At 37.5% G+C, this 22439-nt stretch overlaps 1 protein-coding gene across 2 annotated transcripts in view; it reads left to right on the forward strand.

Moving 5' to 3' along the window:
• Positions 1-200: 200 nt before the first annotated feature.
• The window catches only part of LOC148732155 (uncharacterized), a 29769-nt gene continuing 7530 nt past the window's right edge, over positions 201-22439 (forward strand). The window contains exons 1-40 of one of the 2 annotated variants that reach the window (XM_088759180.1): positions 201-394; positions 654-850; positions 1231-1406; positions 1522-1694; positions 2097-2177; positions 3201-3376; positions 3921-3993; positions 4123-4209; positions 4567-4823; positions 5007-5115; positions 5358-5579; positions 5702-5815; positions 6227-6307; positions 6453-6590; positions 7292-7542; positions 7860-7959; positions 8715-8816; positions 9072-9337; positions 9594-9699; positions 10021-10337; positions 10654-10795; positions 11028-11350; positions 11946-12087; positions 12280-12605; positions 13246-13399; positions 13746-14119; positions 14378-14516; positions 14707-15035; positions 15251-15389; positions 15683-15820; positions 16023-16263; positions 17286-17437; positions 18107-18338; positions 19010-19268; positions 19620-19728; positions 20198-20542; positions 21071-21109; positions 21236-21353; positions 21878-21949; positions 22253-22324. In XM_088759180.1, the coding sequence (XP_088615306.1) occupies positions 262-394; positions 654-850; positions 1231-1406; positions 1522-1694; positions 2097-2177; positions 3201-3376; positions 3921-3993; positions 4123-4209; positions 4567-4823; positions 5007-5115; positions 5358-5579; positions 5702-5815; positions 6227-6307; positions 6453-6590; positions 7292-7542; positions 7860-7959; positions 8715-8816; positions 9072-9337; positions 9594-9699; positions 10021-10337; positions 10654-10795; positions 11028-11350; positions 11946-12087; positions 12280-12605; positions 13246-13399; positions 13746-14119; positions 14378-14516; positions 14707-15035; positions 15251-15389; positions 15683-15820; positions 16023-16263; positions 17286-17437; positions 18107-18338; positions 19010-19268; positions 19620-19728; positions 20198-20542; positions 21071-21109; positions 21236-21353; positions 21878-21949; positions 22253-22324 (7004 nt within the window). In that variant the 5' untranslated portion in view covers positions 201-261. The remainder of the gene's footprint in view (positions 395-653; positions 851-1230; positions 1407-1521; positions 1695-2096; positions 2178-3200; positions 3377-3920; positions 3994-4122; positions 4210-4566; positions 4824-5006; positions 5116-5357; positions 5580-5701; positions 5816-6226; positions 6308-6452; positions 6591-7291; positions 7543-7859; positions 7960-8714; positions 8817-9071; positions 9338-9593; positions 9700-10020; positions 10338-10653; positions 10796-11027; positions 11351-11945; positions 12088-12279; positions 12606-13245; positions 13400-13745; positions 14120-14377; positions 14517-14706; positions 15036-15250; positions 15390-15682; positions 15821-16022; positions 16264-17285; positions 17438-18106; positions 18339-19009; positions 19269-19619; positions 19729-20197; positions 20543-21070; positions 21110-21235; positions 21354-21877; positions 21950-22252; positions 22325-22439) is intronic. The other variant, XM_088759181.1, reaches the window with a different exon arrangement.

The following is a 22439-nucleotide window of genomic DNA, read 5'->3' on the forward strand; positions in this document are numbered from 1 at the left end:
GGACGCTGTAGCAATGTATGGTCTAGAATATTATTTGTTCCGGTATGACCAAAATTTTGCCCCATTTTTTCTACATTGCTTTTTACGCTCTCGTCGGTTTAGGAGTCAAATCCCTGGTGGCAAGCAGCCCTTGACAAACCGCTGTATGTCGCTTCGGTTTCAATTACTGACAAAACCGATTGCTGTCCACGAGACTATGGAATCATCAGTGTAGGTGTGTCATCCAGTAAAACTGGATTGTCTCCAACATGTTACAAATCGATGGCATATGATGGAACAACAAAGGAATTCACATTTCATTGCTCACCACCCGCGCTCGGAAATCAAGTGAAAATAACGTTGACGGGTGATAATGTCACACTAGTTCTCTGCCATATCGTCGTGGAAACAATTGGTAAGTTATTAGAAAATTTCTTCAATATTTTTATTTTGGCCTACACGCTTTTTTGGTAAGGGAAAGAATGAAGCTAACCGGGCCTATTTTACATTTTATGATAGCAGATATCACAGTTGCTTTGTAATACGTTAATATAAAAAGATATGGGAATTTTCTTTGGATTTTTGCAAACATAAATAGACGTAAGATATATTTTTTTTAGGCTACTCCGCTTAACTTGTGATAGTTGACATATTCAATGTTTGACTTGATGTAGAGTCGACGAGAGAGGTACACGGAGTTTTGCGTGAAGGATGGTACAATAAACATCAATATGACTCCAAAAAGGCGACATCTATGCGTGAGCATCCTCTTATCGAAGGTTCACCTGAAAGCCGAATTATTTTGCGAGATTTTAATGCGCCAATAAATCTGGCGGACAACTATGTTCAACGACTGACAAGCTACCTACAGGTAAACTCTCCGAAAAAGGCACATCTTGTCATAGAAAGTCCCTTCCCTTTAATGTTTGTCCAGCTTATTGAGATATTATTAGTAACATAGAAATGGTATTTTTACATTCATTCTTTCAAATGGAGTGCACCAAAAGGGTTGTTAGATTATCAAGCTTTTGCGCTAAATGTAATCCAAAGCAACTTTTACTCTCACCCGATCGATTAGCTACGCTTTTCCTTTCGCAAAACATGGAGTATGTAAAATGAAAGGCAGTATAAAAGAAAAAGCTGTAATCATGCCTTTTTTAACATAATGAAACTAAGTTCGTTGTTATGTTGCTGTTGTTCATATTGTTATTGCTATGGTTTTTTTTTTATTTTATCAAATACCTGTTTCAGGTTCCTCTGAGCGGAAATTACACATTTTATGTGGCTTGCGACGATATGTGCGAGTTATGGAAGCACGGTGTTACAGAGAAAGGCATCGAAATAGTTGGAAAAGAATCCGGGAAAAGTGTGAAGACCCAACCAATTATCTATGTTAAGAGAGGGACTAGCTATCTTCAATGGGACAAGTAAGTAATGTGCGAGCAGTGTATCAATAAGCATGCTTTTGTGCATGGGATTATATTTGTGAATTTTTTTTTCTGTCTTTCAGACTGATATATTCTAATCACTTTGTTATTGAAGGTACCCAGAGCAAGCGTCTCAGCCAATTGTCCTTGAAAAGTGTCGCTTTCATCGAATGGTGATCTTCGGAAGAGAAAAAGGTGGCAACGACCACATATCTGTGGGTATGCGTAAACCCAATGGAGAATATGAACGGCCCATTAGAGGAGAAAGACTTTTTTGGACCAAACCGGGTGAGGAAATTCTGATTCGTTTATTTGGTCAATTAAAAAAAAAAAAAGAAACCAGAAAGGAAAAAAAATTAAGGAGAGATGCACGAACAAAAAGCAATCACACTCGAAACAAAAATAAGAAGACAAAGAAGCATGCGCAGAAATAAAACGGACTGGTTACTAAAACGAGTTCTTTTTTATAACTCTCTCATGGACTCAGAATCCCAATTACTAATCTGAAGCTCATAACTTCTCCTAGAAGCTGATGAAATCTCTTTTGTTCCTTGCTTCTGAGTAAAATGACAAAAAAGTATTCATTAAGAGACAAATGTCCTAATTTTCAATGCTTTCTTGATTGACGTGTCATAAATCTTGATTGTAACGTAATTCGATATGAAGTACAATTTCATTTCTCCTCAACAGGAACGCGTAATTTAGAAATGACACTTGAGAATCACGAAACATCGATCTCTGCCTTCGTTGGGTCTCACTTACTTGTAACAGGTTGGTTTCTTGATATCATCCTTCATCTCGGAAAATTGTCTCAATTATGTTGAAATGCTCGGAATCAGGTCAGATCTGGGTGATCACGTGGAAGGCAACCCCTCTAAAGGACCTGGTAATATCAAGGAGGATCTCGTTATGTTTTAATGGCACTAACAGGCTCATAGAGAATTACGTTCTCACTAAGTCATGGCGGCCAAACTTGTTACCAAAACAGTGATGATGTCCAAATTACAAAAGCAATTATAACATAGCCAAAGTAAAGCGCGCGCTCTGATTGGTCAATTTAGCGTCTCCCATTTGCCCATGGGTGTACGCTGCTGACGTGAGCAAATGCAAAGACTATTTTTCCGCGCGCGCTTGTTTTTTCTGGTCACGTAAGATTTGTTAAATAAAAGGGAACTCTTTAGCTACAATGTATCAATGTTATGTTATAAAACAAGTGGTAAACACCACACCGTACACTATTGAGTTATGGATGCACTTGGGAGACTCTTACGCTTCTTTCGTGCTTAGCAACCTCCCGCGTGCATCCATAACTCAGTGGTGTACGCTGTGGTGTTTACCATTTGTTAAAAACAAAACAAAAAAGGAAAAAGAAAACAAAAGGAAAAAAATTAGTTTCCTTTGTTACAGTTTCTCTATATAAATTCTCATCATGTGCTTGAAAACGTCCTTCAAAGAATTGTCGGTATTACGTGACATTTCAGTAACATGCCAATTAAAGAGTACCTTTCACAAAGGTATCTGATGAGTCTCTTGGCTGAGACGGAACACCACCAGTTTTTCTTGAACATTTGACGATTCCTCTAGGAACTAAATGTGACTAGGAATGCGTGGTTAAAGGATTACCTTGTATGAGAGATGTACAATGGGTTAGCATTTAAACTTGCCAAGGGGACTTTTTTCATACAAATTTTGAGAGGTTATTGATGATTCTATTTTCACAAGTTGCAGTTTGGCGAAGAAAAGATTTAGACTATACAATATGTCAATCATACAGCATGTTTGATCAAATTATAGGATATTACAAGTTTTGCTGTGAGGGAGTCTATTGTCCTGGTTGCCCACTGCAACTGAACATCTCGGCCCTTGGACAAAATGTAACAGTGAACTCAGCAGTGAGCCTGTCCTGTGTTAACACATCATTTGAGGCAGATTTTAACACGATTAGTCAACCTGGAAATTTTACTGTGCAGGTGAGTAGCTGTCATTATTTAAGTTAAAGAACTCGTACTACATTTATGGCAACAAATGAACACGACACCAATGTACGCTCATTTGTAGAATTTGAAAAGAATCCTACTGAAGCAAAAGGCTATAAGATGAATGATAAACTTTTGAAATTGTGAAGGTTTGTTGTTATTTACTGGTTTGTTTCAATTTTATTCGTGTTTTAATTTACCCCTCGCCATTGACGAAACTGTCACGGTATATTCATATATATAAAAAAAATACACGCGCACATTAGTGTCTAACTATCTAAAAGTTTGTCGACCCCCTCACTTAAATTGTAAAAGCATTATTTAATCGAAACGTTGTGGCCTTCTCCGGAAGTGACTACTTCTTGAATCAAATGAGGGTACCCTTGCTTGTGCATTCGCTAGGTTGGCCGACTACGAATAATTCATTCAATAAGAACACAACCGTTAAAATGAAACAAAGTGTTGCATGCGAGTTACATTACTGGACATTGTATTGTTTTGAAGACGCATCTAACCCATACTGTGTGTTTGTTTTCAGGTCAGCCATTCATTTGTGGAAAATCCAGATGAAATTCTCGAGGAGCGAGCTTTGGCACTATTAAACCTAAAAGGTATCTGCATATATATTTTGCTTCTGCTTTTGCACTATCGCAAATAGGAAGAATAATCGTGTGAATCCACCGTATTGCTCGGAAACCCTCGCAAACGACGATAATTAAAATTTCATATTTCCTCAAAAGCGGTGGTGCTAGAGGAATGCTACTTCGAGTCTGGAAAGTGTGACTGGACCATCCCTGATGAAAACTCCAAGTGGAAACTCTCGCCAGGTAGGAAGTTGATGAAATATCTGTGTAACCTAAATTGGTGAAAAATATATATATAAATAAATAAAAGGCAAATTAAAAGAAAGGCAGTACTGTGAGGAGCGGTTAGGTTTTTTAAAATTTACTTGCCTTTTCTTCAAGCAAAGAATAATCCTTATAATATATCACTGCCCCAAAAACCGCTCCGTGAAGGAAATGAGTAATTATAAATAAAAGTTATATTTGAATGATAGGGCTGAAATCAAAGAGATCTGAATAGATGAAGGCCATTATCAGAATCTTTTGGGTCAAAATAACGCTACTAATAATTTTAAAAAAACATTTCATGCTAGGAAATTTATTGGACAATTTTTATCCCAGATGGTTTTGTATACATTAACGGCTCTTACAAAGCGCAGCTACAGAGTCCGCTGTTACCATGGAAACCATTTCATGAAGTCGTTGGCTTGTGCTTACGGTTCACTTTCCTTATGCCTGTTAAATCAAAGTCAACTTTGAAAGTTCTGCTTCGAGAGCCAAGTAAAAAAGAGCCGATGTTAGCATGGCAGCTTAGTGGATATCATGGTACTGAGTGGTCCGCGGCGGAGATCTCTTGGCCAGGCGCCAGAGCAGTTCAGGTAAGTAAGTTATGATGGTAAACCTTATTGGATAGAATTCTCCACTTATTTGGGGGAGTAAATTTACTTATACCTAATCTTTTGATATTTGCTAGTGAATAATTTCATATATTATAATTATAATTATTATAATTTTCATATAATTTCATAGTGATACGCACTTAATGTTTTCTCTCTTTGTAGATTATATTTGAGGGAGAGGGCTTTCTTCACGACCCAGTAAATGCATCAATCAAGAACGTGATTGTAACGACCGAGAAATGTGGCTTGCTACCATACTTTGCAAAACCAGGTTACTTTTACCGCTCTTCTTTTCTTTGCGTTCTCTTCTCTTTTTTTTTTCCCCGCTGGTTTTGAACATGACAAAATATGTTACCCTAAAACTGAAAAAGTAATACCTCTAACATCACAAATTATTTAAATACAATTAGGTTATAAAGGAATGTACTGAATTTGCATGCATCATAAAGGGAGAGAAACGAAAAATCATATAATCTATTTCAGTAGCTTATAATAATCTTATTGTATTTTTAGGTTTTAGTTGCGGGAATAAACAATTTCAATGCAAGAATGGTGAATGTGTCAAGAAAAATTTGCGATGTGATGGCGATTTTGCTTGCACCGATAATTCAGATGAAGATGATTGTGAATGTCCCTCCAATAAGTTTGCTTGTCTGGATGGAGAATGTCTTCCAGCATCAGCTGTATGTAACGATATAAACGACTGTTCTAACGGAGACGATGAAAATAACTGCCGTGAGTAAATGTGCCTCTGCCATTATTCAACCAACAATTATTATTCATCCACTCACTATTTGCTTTTCCTATCTTTTTATGCTGAGTTGCATTTCAACATAGTTTTGAATTACTTCATTCAGGAAATAAGTGTCCCTTTAAGCATCACTGCCTTGATGGATCATGCATCTCTTGGTCAGAGACTTGTCTTGGGGAGCCTTTCTGCAAGGATGGAACTAACACTCCATCAGTATGCGGTGAGTAAGGCATAAAAAACTTGTTTGATTTTGATTTCGTCGTTGGCAAGTTATTGCCGAAAGATCATAAAATAAGCTATGAGAGCCACAAATAGATATGATCATGAGGTGTTAGAGATAAAAGCTGCCTCTTCATAAAATTAGCTAAGGTTATTATCTACGAGTGTACCAACGTTATACGCAAGAGATGTTTCTAAAATGTTCCAACTGCAAGAGGCGTTCAATATGTAAATTCTTATCTTGATCGAGTTCTTATGAACTAGTGAGGAAAAGTGAGATTTTATTGAGGAGGAAAGCTTTCTTCAGCGTGGAACCAAATTCACAATAAGTAATTATGTCGTCAGCAGTTTGCGGAATTAATCCTTGGTGCTTGACAGTAACGTATTTCATAGTGGATAATTTGCATTGCAGGATCTGGGGAATGCCACCTTAACGACTTAGCTTGTTCCTCAAACAACTCAAAAAGGCCAACAAGATGTGAATCCTTCAGAAGTAAGTCCGAGAAGAATACTGCTAACTATAGGGCACAAGTGTAAGCGGTAGCCTGTTACCGTAGCATTATGGAAACGAAGATAAAATAAGACCGAGTCATGACAACCTGTTAGATATTTTTCCTAACTGCTCTTACCTCAAACAGGCTTTTGCAATTTCGAAAATGACTTGTGCCAACTTAATCCGGATATGAACACCACTTTCGAATGGACCATGGCCTCGGGTGAGACACCAACGGAGAAAACTGGGCCAAGTTATGATCATAGCACGTTCAGCAAGGACGGTAAGAAACAAAATGAAATGTACCTTTTAAAACATATTATATAAATCAGGTTAAAACAGTTGCATCTTATTTAATCTCCTTACGTAACTTGTTTTACATGGTACAGTAGGCTCACGTTGGACCGATGGCAATTTCTCCTAATGAACTTTGTGTTGGGAAAGTTACTTTCTCGTTTCCTTTGGAGCCGTCGTACCGTTGGATAATACAATTTTGCTTTTAATTGCTTTTGTTTTACAGTCACTCCAACATTCCTAGGTGATCTCATAAATTTGCACTTGCTTTTTGCGCTCGCATTCCCCTACTTTTTTGTTTCTTTAGCTGCTTTTACTCAGCTTTAACTAAATTTCTTATTTCTTTACACTTGGGGTCGGTTATTTGAACGAGGTCTAATTTAGTCAGCAGGTTTAGAGGACCAATTAACTTCGAAAATTCCCATATTTTGGATAATAATTGCAAGTTGATCCTTATTTTAGAGCCAAATATAAGCCCTCTTGAGAGTTCCGCAAAACTTGACTTTAAGCTTATATTTTCTGCTCGACCTAAGGTTGTTTAGAATATTCTTTTTCCATGAATGAGGGGTAAACTCCGTTTTAATATCCTGTGCTTAGGATTTAAAATGTACTTGAGATCTAAGCATTAAGACTGACGAACGAAAAGGGAATTTGGCATAATTTACATGAAGAACAGTTCTTATTTCATAGGTTCGTTTATTTATGTCGAAGCTTCTCCGCAACGCTTCGGGGACGTGGCGAGGTTGTTAAGTGATTGGATAGAACCCAACGAACCAACCTGTGTTCAGTTTTGGTATCATATGTATGGGTCAGATATCGGGAATCTCAGCTTTTATCTGAAGACTAATCAATCCGAGACATTGGTTTGGAGACTGTCAGGCGATCAAGGAGATCGCTGGAAATTTGGTCAATTTTCTTTGATAAGTGACAGAGCTTACAGGGTAAGTTGCAATTAGCTTGAAAACTGCAATAGCTTTCGTCTGCAACTTACATTTTAAATTTTTGGCAGGCACTGTTCACATTTTTTGAAAAGCTAGTTGGAGAAGGTTTGTCTTGAGTAGCTGAAAAAGTAGATAAATGTATATTGATCAGTGTATTTCAGGCCGGTTGACTTTTTTCTCCGATCTTCAAGTTAGCTTGGTGGTGAGCATTTTTCAACCATTGGTTTTTTCTTTTTCAGTATTTTAAACTAAAATAGAGATTTTTGTCGTTAACGAAAATGGGAAATTGCATTATTTTTAAAATTTTGTTTGCAAAGTTTGTTGTAGAAGGGACGACTGCTGACGGAAATGAAGGAGACATTGCGATAGATGATTTGTCTGTGCTGGATGGAAACTGTGACAAGATTACTACACAAGGTATGGACTGAAACGAATAGAGGCAAAACAGAGCAAGGATTTATTTACAGGAAAGGCATTGCTTAATATAATTTTTAATATCGCTACAGTTCAAGTTTTTCTCCCCTGAAATATTTCGAGGCGGCCTTTCTAAATGATCTTCTAATGAAATTGATAAAAATAGCGAAGTTCGTGGCGCACTTAGCGTAGCCCCTTACTACAGCAAATCTGGTAACCTGTTCAGCTGGAAAATTTTAGTTGTAACGCAGTGATCATTGTCTGTCCGTCTATACTTCCGTTCACCCGAACAGCAAAACATACTTTGCATGCGCGAACAGCCTGGGCACATTTTACAAAAGGGTACATGGCAATTCATGAGTAGACGTTAAAGTGGATGAAGTTACCCGCATACGTACGCCTATAAGCAAATCACAGACCAAACAAATTTTTGCTGATTCAAAGCAACATTAATTTAGCCCTGAGTATTGCACTATCCACCCACGAGCGTTTATTATAAAGTTGAAGGGGTTTAAAGTTGAAGTCGATTTGTATACATCTGGTAATGGCACAAACTCTGTTGACGAATATACGTACCGAACTCAACCCTTTTTTGTTTTAAAAAAGACACCTTTACTATTAAATAATGTCAGCCAAACGCCCAAAGAAATACTTTAAATTGCGTTTGATGGATGGCACGAGACCTCGAAATTTGACCACTGAGTTCTATTAGTTTTGTAAGTTAGTTTAAGGCTACCTCCTTATCTTTGAACCTTTAGTGAGTCCAGACTGCAGTTTCAGAGAGGACACGTGTGAGTGGGAGACTCGGGGAGGATGGACTCTTTCAAAACATGCACCGAATCTAGATTTACAAAATTACGGTAGGATTATATTGACAAGTTCGAGATTTTTAATTGAATTTAGGCTAACAAGCTGTGATAAGGTTTAGATTGATTGAGGCCTTCTGAGACCCACCCAAAAACTGACTAACTGACAGACGTATTGAACGAGTGACGGACTGGTGACTGAAGTGCAGACATCAACTCTTAACATATTGAGAATGTCTCATGTGTGAAATCGATGTTACATTTAATTAATTAAAAGTAATTACATGTAATCTCTTACGTTACTGTTAGGTCCAGGGGTATCCTTTATTTTTCTTCGCGCTGAAGCATCTGACATGTCTCATACACTCTTGTCCCCGACCATAAGCACTGACGAATGGAAGTGCTTACGTTTATGGTATTTCATTGGTGTGACCAACTGGTACAAAACATCGTTACAGGTGGTTCTGCAGTCGTTAACAACGAACCTATCAACACTACTCTTCTTTGTGGATGAAGTAGCAAGTGCAATAAATTATACTCAAATACCGTTGCCAAGCAATTACTGCAAAGCAAAGGTACCAAAATATAATCTCGTTGATATTAGTTCACTCATGAGAATAAATCATTGCTTAATTACGTTTTCATGCGTCTTGAATAAGATCATTAACCTATATGTATACAAGTTTATTTCTTTCTATTTCAGTGGCATCTTATATTTATTTTTTTCAGACTGAGTTAAGTCTATTTAAGTAAACTTCCTTAGCATAAATGTAGTAAAAAGTCCCGGTACTTGTGACTTATGCATGAACGTTTTCTTTAAACATAATACAGCTTGAATTCTTGGGTATTTATGAAGAGTTTGTTGGACAACTTCTCGCCATTGAACAAGTTTCCTTTTCTAAGGAGCCTTGTGACCCAATTTCTTGGAGACAAAGTGGTGAGCGTACACGTAGACTTAAAAACTAAGGTTTATAAATTTACTCAGGATAATGATGAGTGCAAACTGCCTTACGGACGACTCTTCCATTGCACAGAACTCTTTACTATCTGCATACAGCTCATTTCGTTTATTAGAGAAAAGCAAACAAACAAAATGAAACAACTCAAATTCTGCAAATCATGAACAACCAGTGAGAAGCGCACCCTTCTGAAAGGAACTTTACTCCAAGGGAATGTATGTCCGTCAAATAGGTACTTAATGATACGCTTATCTATACATGTAGCGTTTTTAACTGTCCGACATTGATAACACCTCTAGATATTAACGAACCCCTTGGAATGGAAAACGGTGAAATATTAGACTCGCAAATCAGTTCTACATCACCAACTGACGAAGATTATACCACCAGTTTAGGCAGATTACACTTAAACGCAGTTGTCTGGTCCGCCGACACAAAGGACAGCAGCCAGTGGCTGCAGGTTGATCTGCGTAATAAAAACATTAGAGTCACGGGTGTTGCTACCCAAGGTAGAAACGGACGTTACCCCCATTGGGTAACGAAATATAGGCTACAGTACAGCAACGATGGACTGAAATTCCAATTCTACAAGGACCCTGGACACACTAAAGTTAAGGTATGTGCAAAATCAACTGAGCTGATCACTCTGAATGTTCGCGTGTTATTTTTTTTCTTAAGTAATACCAACCCCCAAAAGATATAACTCATTTAGCTGGTATTTTTGAGGCAGAATAACTCTGCAGTTTTCGGTTCCTAAAAGTTTCTTAAGCATAGACAAAAGATATCCTAGCATAACAGCCGAGGGACTTGTTAAGAAACGAAGTTGCCTAATCGCTGTGGCTTAACACTATCCGTTACCACATGTTGAACTTGCACTACGGGTATCGTTCAATAGAAGGGGTTCTTTATGAGTGGACATTTTGCTAATGTAGGTTTTCGCCGGAAACATGGATCAGGACACTGTTGTTCATCACGAACTCAAGCTACCGATCAGAGCAAGATATATTCGTTTTCAACCAGTGGCTTGGATTGGGCAGAGATCTATGAGAGTTGAGTTGTATGGTCATCAGAAAGGTATGTTAATCACTATTTTTTCAATTTAAAGTTAAAAATACCCTGCGAAACTCTTTTTCTTGAACTATATTTATATATCCTCAAAGGAAAACTAAAATAAAATAAAGCAAAATAGAAGTAGAGAAGAAAGTGCGAAAAAGGTTATAAAATTTCATAAAAAATTAGTAATAAAGGTCGTTCATGAATTTGATTTTTATAACCAAAAGCATGTGTCTTCTCCATAATTAAATAGAATGCCAGAAAGCTCTGGGTATGGAAAACAAAATAATCTCAGATGGACAAATTCGAGCCTCATCCAGCTGGAATGGCTACTCTGTCGCTAGCCGCGGAAGACTATCAATTAAAGCATCTGGAAGCATGAGAGGAAGCTGGACGGCTTCTAAAAATGATCGAAACCAATGGCTACAGATTGACCTGGGAGACAACAATACTAAAGTTACAGGTATAGCCACCCAAGGGGGGCAAGACACCGACCAATGGGTGACTAGTTACAAGCTTCAATACGGGAACGACGGAGTTAATTTTCAGTATTACAAGAAACAAGGTGAAGACAAGGTTAGAGAAAGTTACCTTGCTTTGAGATATACTTCCGTTAACTACGAAAGTTGAAAAATAGGGTCTGGGTTAAGAGGGTAATTCTAAGCCACAAAACCAATACAAAAGTTTGCAGCCATTGCTCACACTTTTCCACCTTTAATAAAGTTAGTTTAAGTCCTTTGCAAGTTAGATTTGAGACTGGAGAGTTCAATGGATAACACGCGAGCAACTGCGTTGCACTTCAAAGGGATTTACAAGTTTAAGGTTTATAAAGGGTGGCTGCACTCGTAGGAGAAACGTTTTTAAAAGAAATGGGTCTTTTTATAGTCGGCTTGATGATGTCAGACTTTGTAAGATGAAACATTCAGTTATTGATTACATAATAATAATAATATTAATATTAATATTGTTTAAGTGGCAAAAATAGAAAAACTCGCCCTATCAGCTTGATTACATAAAGTAAGAATGAGGATAACTTAAAGTTTTTTTGTTTTTTTTTTAATAACGGAAAACATTGATTTAGATCTCTATGAGCTCAGGTGAAAGATTTAGGTTTTATTTTTATAAGTTGTTGTTCAATTTCACACGAATTACTATGCTTTCACCAATTGAGGAATTTCCTGGAAACAGCGACCGTGATACAATTGTTCTTCATGGATTGAATCCGCCAATAAATGCCCGATACGTCCGTTTTCGCCCAGAGTCTTGGCAGAACCACATATCATTGAGGGTGGAACTGTATGGCTGTCTTGATGGTAGGCAACGTTATTATGCATCTGAATTGTATAGAGTCATTTGTAGATAGCAAATTTTCTACAGTTTTTTTCAAGACCCTACTCTTTATTCGCCCTCAGTCTTACATGAGATTTGTAAGGCCTCCGTCATACACATTATATAATGGGCAGTTGTAAACCGCTTATTTCTGTCAATTTTTGGTATACCACCAGAATGTCAGGAGGCTCTGGGCATGAAAAATGGTGCAATTCCTAATAGACAGATAAGCGCTTCCTCACGTTTGGATGTACACCATGACGCCTGGCAGGGTAGACTAGACTATAAAAGGGTATGGAAAGCAGGATCGTGGTCATCGCGATTTAATGATAGAAATCAATGGCTCCAGATTGATCTGTTTACTCCATGCATGAAAGTTACACGAATAGCCACACAAGGCAGAAATAAGCACGACCAATGGGTGACAAGGTATACTTTGTGGTACAGCAATGATGGTAAAATTTTCCAACCGCACAAGGAAGCTGGAAAACCGAAAGAAAAGGTGAATATTGCATTTTAACATTTTAACCCTTAGCATCCTTTTTCGGTATGGAAGGGAGTTTAAGCATTAGAAAGTGATCTTTTTGTTATGGAAATATTATTTAGTCTTTGAAGCGTGATATCGAATTTGGACGTCCCTTAAAAGAAGCTGTTTCACTATTTCGTGAAGAATATCAATGAATTTGACGCTTTGATCCAGTTCGCAACCTGGAGCAATGGCCAATCAGGTTCACATTTAAAATTAAATTATCCAGCTGGGTAGCAAGGTACGATCCAATGGTTATAGGAACTTTGGTGTCATAAGAGTTGCGAAAATTTTCCCTTGCCATATTGGAAGAGCAATCTGGACCCTGTTACCCACTTGATCCTTCCTCTGAAAATATTCCCAAAGTTCGACCCAAATGGCGGGAAGCAGAACTCGTGGTTCACAAACATCTGCCGACAAAATTGAAAAAAATGGCAATATTCAAAGTGAATTTTGGGTGCGTTTAACTTCAAAAACCAGTTATATAGCCTGGAGAGGGGATCAAAATTGAAAAGATTCACCTTGACGTCACTCCATGCCTATACCTATTTAAATTCTATTTTGTTCCTGAGGAATTCTGAAAACACGTGTTTATATTTTCTGCTTTTTCATTCAGCTTTTTAATGGAAACAGAGACCGGGATACAATTATTTATAATGAAATCAACCCACCAGTAAAAGCTCGATACATCCGAATTAGACCACAAGCCTGGTTTGGCCACGTTTCTATGAGGACAGAGCTCTATGGTTGTCTGGAAGATGTCAGTGGGGGTAAGGACTGTATTTACATTCATGTCGACGTTGTGCGCGCAACATTTTTAAATTGTTACGTATTAAAAATAGCCTTACAAGTGGTCGTTTTTTAGTTGGTGGTCTCGTTTTCAATAGATACACTGTAATTGTAATTTGCTCAAACCTCTCTTTGTTGCAAAACCAAGCTAATGGAAAATACGATGATTTGATTCAATCAACTTAGTTGACAATTTAGGGAAGGGAAACAGCATTAAAAATTTAATTTAGAAGTTTTGTTTTTGAAGCGGAGAATCTTACATGTAGATTAGTAGCAACAAGTAGGGAAGACCAAAGCTGTCTGCATACACCTTACCTTTCATTGAAGCCCCTCAGGCCCTGTCTTTCATACCCATAGCATCCATCAACATATCAGACTGTCGACAAGCTCTTGGCATGGAAAATGGTGCAATCTCTGATGCACAAATCAGAGCCTCTTCTATCTGGGATGATAACCATGCTGCGTCTCAAGCCAGGCTGAACTTTAAAGAATTTTTTAAAGTGGGATCTTGGTCAGCTAAGACAAATGATGTTCAACAATGGCTTCAGGTGGATCTAGGTAGTCAGTACGCTAAAGTTACGCGTGTAGGAACACAGGGGAGAGATGATGCTAGCCAATGGGTAACCAAATTCAAGTTGCAGTATGGCAACGATGAAGCTAGACTCCAATTTTACAAGGAAAGAGGAACAAATATAGACAAGGTGAAAAAATCTCATGGGTTGAAATAAGTTTTCGGTAATCTGCGAAGTAATCTGGTAGTCTACCTATTGGTATTTTATGTTATATATTCCAGTATTCGTCCGCTATTGTCCCCTATATCAATAAAAAATATAAAAACCTCGAGACAGATATTAGGATAGAAATCGTTCATACTGCCGATTGAATGGCAGTGTCAAAAGTATTTAAAGGAACACGTTATATCATTAGGTTATTAACACTTTTCCGCTTCTTTCTCCTAGGAGTTTGATGGTAACTCAGATAGAAGCACCATCGTTTTTCATGAACTAAACCTACCCATCAAGGCGCGCTTCGTCCGCTTTCGACCTCAAGCTTGGCTTAACCACGTGTCAATGAGGATAGAGCTTTACGGCTGTAAAGGTAAGAGTGGAGGACAAGTTAAAAAGCTAAAAACAAATGCATCGCTTTTATGCGATCGACTTCGTGTCATTGTTTAAAATGCTAAGTGGTTTGCAAGGTCGAGCATCTTGGTGCTTATTCACGCAACAATAAAATTTAATCATGCACCATGATCTTCTGAAGATAACATTTTTTTTCATAAAACCTTTAGAATGTCTGGAACCTCTCGGCATAGAAAATGGCACAATAACAGATGGCCAATTGAGTTCTTCTTCCCAACTGGACAATGCTCATGCCGCCATGCAAGGAAGACTGAAATATAACGCAACCGGAGGTTCAAGAGGATCTTGGTCGGCTGGCAATAATAATTCCAGTCAATGGCTTCAGATTGACCTTCTTGATCAAAATAATAATGTGACCCGTGTTGCTACACAAGGAAGACCTGATACCAGCCAGTGGGTAACGAAATACAAGCTGCAGTACAGTGAGGATGGTGAAACGTTCCACTTCTATCGAGGAGAAGGAGATACAGCAGCGAAGGTGGCATTTGTTTTAGTTCGTTTGTTTGTTTTTTTTTAAGATAAAGAATCAGGAAATCATTATAACAATGTTTAGTCTGTATTAATGTCACTTTTACCTTTGCAAACGAGATGTGAGGTCTTCCAGATACTACGAGGTAACCTCTTGTTGTATAAACTTAAAGCAAATTAGGGATTTTTTATTCTTCTATTTTCTTATTAATTTTTTTTATACAGGTTTTTGATGGAAATAAAGACCGGAATTCTGTTGTTTATAATGAACTTAACCCACCCATTACAGCACGCTTCATCCGCTTTCGACCAGTGTCCTGGTATAGTCATATATCAATGCGAGTAGAGCTGTATGGTTGTCGAGGTAATGAAGGAATATCCTGGAAAACCTAATGGCTTCGTTATCGGCACTCCAGGAAGAATGACAACAGCAAACATTACCTCTACCTCTACTCCTACTACTACTACTACTACTACTACAACTACTACTACTACTACTACTACTACTACTACTACTACTACTACTACCGCTACTACTGCTACTAATATAACTACTGCTACTACTTCTGCTACCATTACAACTCTCACTTCTAGTACCACCACCACTACCAATGAATACAATAGTTAATTACTTAGCGTTCTTTTATATTTCGTTAGATGACCGTCCGTGCGACGCAGCAATAGACTCTTGCGGATGGAATATTGCACGGGGATGGAAAAGAATGAAATACGCAGATCTTGACAACATCTATCTGGGTACAGACGTTAATATAGGTAGTGACGCTGATGAAGAAGGTGGGTTGTTTTAGTATATTGTTAAAAAAAATAGTTCATTTACCCGATGAAATACAAATTCCCCTAAAATATTCCATACTTTTTCCCCATTTGCTATTTCGCTCCGTTTTAAAAACTTTACGCCTGGATAAGGTTTGACGGTCTCCTCAGAGATTGAAGACTGAAGGAGGGAGTTTATTTTTTGGTATTTTTTCTGCTTTAGGAATAATTGGCGATGGAAACTACGAGATCCACTTCCCTGAGAGCAGTCGTGGCCACGTATCATTCTCAGACATTGTGCCGGCGAAAGGGGGATTTACCATTTGCTTTTGGTTACAGACTGAAAATGCTGGTTTCTTTGTTGAATATAGAACTGCAGCATCAGCACATCAAAATGAAACACTAGCCCTCGGGCTCTATTGCGGTAACAACACTTTTGATATTCTATTTGGAAACCAAAGAAGGTACCGATTTTTTATTGTTTTTACTTTATACATGTTAAAAATTCGTTACCTGAAGCCTGTTATTTATTGAATAGCTCATTAGCAATGGATTGATTTTCCTCAAAGTTTTAAACAAGCTAAGCACTTGAAGTTGGAAATAATAAAAGTCACTTTTTGTCCCACTACTTTGTAAAATGACGCTGCAATGCCTCTATTATGTCTGCGTAGATCTTACATCATGCTTGGCAGTAAAATTGGCGCTTGAGCATGTCGATTGAAAAACATACACATGTTTTCTTGCCCCAGGAATAAGTGAGGAAAAGATTCAAAGCTACTTTTGTTAGTTTAATTTGATGACTTACTTACGGTTTCTGGTGATAACTTTTCGTCAGAGGCTTTCTACATCTAATTATCCTGAGTTCGCAATTAACAAGAATTTGTGAAATAGTGCGACTGGATGCGTATTGAAGTAGCAAAGAGTAACTTAACCATTCGAACAACGTCTTCAAAATGACTAAGGATAACGCCATTTCGCAACTTGATTAGCAACCTGACCATTCGTCAGTAACGTAAAAAAGGCCAAGGCACTTTATTTTCAATTGCTGGGAGAGCCGTTGAAGCTATTCGCTGAAATACACAAGTAATACTCTTGAATCTAATTATGATAATTTGCCATAGGAAAAGCATAAGCTTTTGTGGGATCCACACGAAATGACTTCCACCTTTCGGGCTTGTGCGAATGGGTTACTGGGTGTTTTCCAGCTCATCTATATACATATTTCGAACCGTTAAGTTACCCCACGAAATCTCAAAACATAGGAACTAGTAAACTTTAAAAACAATTTTAAAATGGTAGAGGTAACTTTTGAGTTAAGCTATGAAGGATAGAGAGAGGTTATATGTCTCTTCACGAGCGTTTTCTTGCTTTCTTTGTGCAACGTTTATGAAGAGATCAATAACAACTTTCTCTGTAAATTGGTTTGTCTGCAAAAGACACTTTTCCTTCAAATGAAATTCATTTATTCATTATTTTTCATGCACAGTCAATATTTAATGGGCGTGACAGACAACACGTGGCATCACGTGTGTGTGCTATTGGACACTAAGATCGGACTAGTAACGGTATTTAAAGATGGTCATAGGAGTTTTAAGGAACGTCGCGACAAGGCACCCAATTTTGTACTGTGGACGGCAGGTAATAACAACAAGACAAATTATTCTCGCAGGTGGAAAGAATTTAAAGAAAAACAAAACAAAAGAAACAAAGGGCGACAAAAAGAAAAGAGAGAGAAAAAAGGAAATACTTATTTCAAGTTGATTGGTTATATAAACTAAGTTGAAATTATAAATTGGCCACCGTAACGAATAAAAAAAAATGACGTTTCGAGCGTTAGCCCTTCGTCAGAGCGAATGGCGAAGGGCTAACGCTCAAAACGTCAGCTTTTTCATTTACAAATTACCGTTTACAATTTACAATATCAACTTAGTTGATATAACCAATTATCTTGTTACCCCCACCGACGCAGCACCACATTCTCTTTAGAAACTTTCAGCCTTTATTTTTAAGTTGATTTGGAAGGTGAAAAATATAAAGCACACACTTTCTTGAGCTGAAGACAAGTGGCTACAGCTCGGAAAGTGGAGTACGTTGAACCGTATCTATTTCATTGGAATATTGGAGGAGAATAGTAGAATCTCAGGGAATGAGACCTTCTTCGATTTATTTTGTTTGATACCGACACATTTCAAAGATGTTACATTGTGAATTGCAAAATTTGTTGAGAAAGGTATCCAGCAATAATAAGATATAAAGGCGTAGAGAAAACTGTATTACGTTAAATTATTGTATTTCCTGTGTCTGCAGGGACCATGAAAATTGGCTTCACGGAACTGAACGAAAGTGATCTAGCTGTTCTTGGTAAACTGAATGGTTTCAATATATGGAGTTCCCCTGTCTTAATAGAAGAGATACTGCGCATGTCATATGGCTGTGGAACTGAGACAGGAAACTCAAAATCCTGGGAAACAGTCAGGAATGGAATAACAGGAGAAGTCGAGCTAAAAGACTCCAGAACTTGCAAGGACAGAAAAGGCAAGTGAAGTGTTATGATCAGAAATAATCTAGAAACTTTTATTTCCCTTACACGAAAGTGCTTTTAATCCTGGTAAGCTGGGGAGAAGAAATATTTCAGCTTCCATTCGCCCTTGACTTGTTACCTGCTTGTCATGTCGTAAGGAAACAGAAAGATGGCAACAACAATGCAGATGGAATTTTCAAACCTAAACGTGTGTTGGGTTATATAACAGAATATGAGTTGAGTGTGGGAGTAATCGTTAAAAAAAAGTTGACAGTGTCACAGGGTCCCTTTTTATTTATCCGTGGATGCATATACGATCAAATAGCCTTAGGCTCATTGCCTTTATTGATCGCTAGTAACATCGTAGGCTACTTTAGTTACGATTTTTATAAACTTTAAATATTAATTATGCGAGATGAATCGTACATAGATGTTGAAATACAGCGGATTGGATCTATAATTTGCCTATATCACATATTAAGAAAAATCAACGAACGAGACAGCCTGGAATTTTTTTTTCTCATTACACGACTTATTTTGGAGTGTTTGAACACTTTTGGGAGTTCGCTAGCAAGATCTAAGCTCTTATTGCCTCGAGAAACGAGCTTTCCTACATACGGATATTAGAACAAAGCACATCAGTATTGAAAATTCCTTTTTGCTGAGAGATGTGATATGTTTTCAGTCAGCAGACTTGTGGCAGATGGCATTACTACCCACGTCAATCAAACTGCTCTTTTAATGAGCCCACTATACGATAGATCACATGATGGCAAGAACCGATGTCTGAGGTTCCGTTACATGTTGCGGGGACCTGGAGAGAAGGCACTGATAATCTACCGGAGGGCAAAAAACCTTCGTAGAGTACCTATTTGGATATCAAAAGGCACTACCTGGGGAAACTGGGTCTATGGTCAGATTCAGCTTAGCTCTAATTCAGCGTTTCAGGTATAGAATGGTGCTCTGTCTTTTTTTTTTTTTAGATTACGACAAACGAATTAGTAGACCTACTTATTCTTTATTTTCGTCTATAGGACAATACTATCAACTTCTCAATGTTGTTACAATAGATTATATCAACATAAACCGTCCATAAAGCTAAACAGACAAGTAAACTTTTAATTTGTTTATTTTTTGGATTTTTTTTTCTGGGTTGCCAGACAAACCCTTATCTTTTAGACTTATCACATCCTTACAACACAACACAAACATCACGAGCACACTCAGAAAGCCTTCAGGTACCGGGAACTGCGATGAGATTAATATATCATTGCAGAAATTATTTCATTACTGCGACAGGTGCTGATAAAAGCGGAATTGGAGAAGAAAGAGGACTTAATAGCGTTGACAGGACTGTATATTGACGAGGCAAAAAACTGCAGAGTTAAGCCATTGTCGGCGAAAGAAGGTGGAGTATAGCAATGAAATGAGATAATAATAATAATAATAATAATAATAATAATAATAATAATAATAATAATAATAATAATAAAGAGTATTTCTATAACGCACAACTCCAATAAATTGCCCGTGGCGCTTTACAACAAATAAAAATGAATTATAAACAAACTACATTTTCTAACATTCACAAACAAACATTTTAAAAAGATAAGTTTTCAAAACGCTTTTAAAAATGTCAACAGAAGACATTTTTAAAAGCGAAGGGAGAAGAATTATTTTTCTTTGTATGAAATTGCGTAAAAGCACCACTGCCAAATACTTTATTGTGCTTTTACAGCTCTTGAAATTGTTATCGTACCAATCTGGGGCGATGATGCTGCTGTCATCTGCGCTCATGAAGTGCCCATACTTCGTGTCCAATGATACTGACCTCTCAGTCTTAACGTTATGGCCTTCATCTGCGGTTACTCTTTCAGCTTGCAGCGAGTACTTAACGAATGAAACAGGATACTTCTTCTCTCCTTCATATCCTGGAAATCTTCCAGTTGACACGTTGTGCAAATGGCACATCACCGTCCAACAAAACCACATCATTCGATTAGAATTCCAAGAATTCCTACTCACGAGCCACCCCACGTGCGAGAAGTGCTTCCTTCAAATCTTTGACGGAGGTGATGAATCTACGCCTGTGATAGGAAAATATTGCGGCCATACGTATCCCCCGGTAGTCGTTTCTTCATCAGAACATTTTACGATTGTTCTTCGTTGTGCTCAGGGTTTGCGGATGGCAAGATTCAAGGCCTCTTATTATTCTATCAGAGGTATGTTGTATTTATGTGAGTTTGTAATTTTGAAGTAATATCAACCTGCTTTATATATACATAAACGTGAACGAAATTGAATCAAAAGCTGTGGAATTCAAAGTTAAAAATCCAATAAATGACCAAATCAATGTAACTTGCGTTTAAAGTAGGCTTATTTGGTCTCCTGGTCACTTTTTTAAACATGAGTTGGAAACGTTTCAGCGAGATGAAAACCTTTGTCAATTTGCTTGCGGTAGAATGTTTGATGAGGGGCAGCATTCATCATACTTCCAAACAATGAAAGGAATGCTAAGTGAAATGACTTATTAATGGAGTAAACTTGACGAAACTTGATCTTTCTCCACGATCTCGGGTGCTGCAATTGATTTCACAACATTTTCGAGTTAAACATTCCACCTAAAAAAAAAGAACAGTTCTTAACTGTTAATAACAGCCGAGTTAAGGATAAAAAAACACCGTGACAAAGCTATTACCGGTAGTCGCAACTGATGCCTTAATGCTATATATACATTTTCCATTTTTTAGCTCAAGAATTGGGAGGATCGTCTTGCTCACTTCGTAGAGGTATTTGAAGCTTCATCAGTAGACAAACTATAGGAAATGATTTTTTTCTCTAGCTTTACTTTCCAAAGCATGCAATCCCTGAAAGATGATGGTAGATATTAAACTAAGTTCGGAAATCCTTTTTAGACTGTCCATCAAGCTGCGAATGTAAGGATTTTGGTGAAGTATACGACAAGAGGATTCTGCTTATTGGCAAAAAGCTGCTGGCTGTACCAAGCTCTCTTCCCTCAAATACTGGAGCAGTGTATGGTTAACCATTTTCTTAATTATCATCATTATCACTTCTCATTATGTTAATAACAACCATTATGTTAATAACCAGGCAGTCTGCTTGCATGCACGGAGGGAGTTAGCACGAAGCCTACGGCAACCGTCAAATGGCATAATTGAACTCAATCTCGCCTTTTTTTCCTTTTCAGCTGTTTGAGTTCTGAAGTGGATTTTAATGCAAAAAGAATATACATATTCAGTTTTTCTGTTGTGTTTATTTGAGGCCTAGCGGAAAAGGGGAAGGTGTAAACGTCATGCCTTAAATCAGTACTTGTACATGTATTTACATGCACACATTAGGCTGTTTATTAATGATTCTGGTCAAGAGGATTATTCCAAGGATTTTCCTCCCTTATCAATCATTCTTTGTGAATTGTAGTCTGTTAAGAAGGTTTCCTTGTTTTGTTATTTTGGTTCAACTTTAGTTCCTTTTTTATGAGGCCTGAATTTTTTTTTCCTTTCAAGTTAATGCATCACTAACACTGACATATCGAACAGGTTTTTACGCAATAATTGGATCTCGCAACTTCACGAGAGGGAATTTTCAGACCTTACAAGGCTAGAGTATATGTGAGTTGAAGGCCATGATCTCTGTGTTTGTAAGTGGCAGTGCTAGGTATCTGCTTAAAATGTGCAGAACGTTTAAGATATCAACAAAAACATTACATTAAACAACCTTCTGATTCTTTACAATATTCTAGGTTACACTAAGACAAAAATACTGTATTCATAATGTCAGCCATGTATCTGCAGAATTTATAATGTAAGCATGGAGAACACAGTTAGGGTAGGATCCTCTAGGTTTCTTTGGCCGAATTTTAAAACCTGGATCCAGAAGTCAATTTAATAACTTATGTGTTTTCTCTGTAACAGTGACCTTAGCTTCAATAATCTGTTCCACTTAGATGAAGAATGTTTTCAGAACGTGTCTTCTGTCACTACACTGTGAGTATTGGATGGCGCTTATAGATTACTAAATAATTTATTAAGTTTGAATTAGTTTATTCGAGAGAATCCTCAATTACATATTTGTTAAGGTAGTTGTCATCTTCCTTACTTC

The sequence above is a fragment of the Stylophora pistillata genome, chromosome 4 (genome assembly GCF_964205215.1).
Source record: "Stylophora pistillata chromosome 4, jaStyPist1.2, whole genome shotgun sequence".
NCBI lineage: Eukaryota > Metazoa > Cnidaria > Anthozoa > Scleractinia > Pocilloporidae > Stylophora > Stylophora pistillata.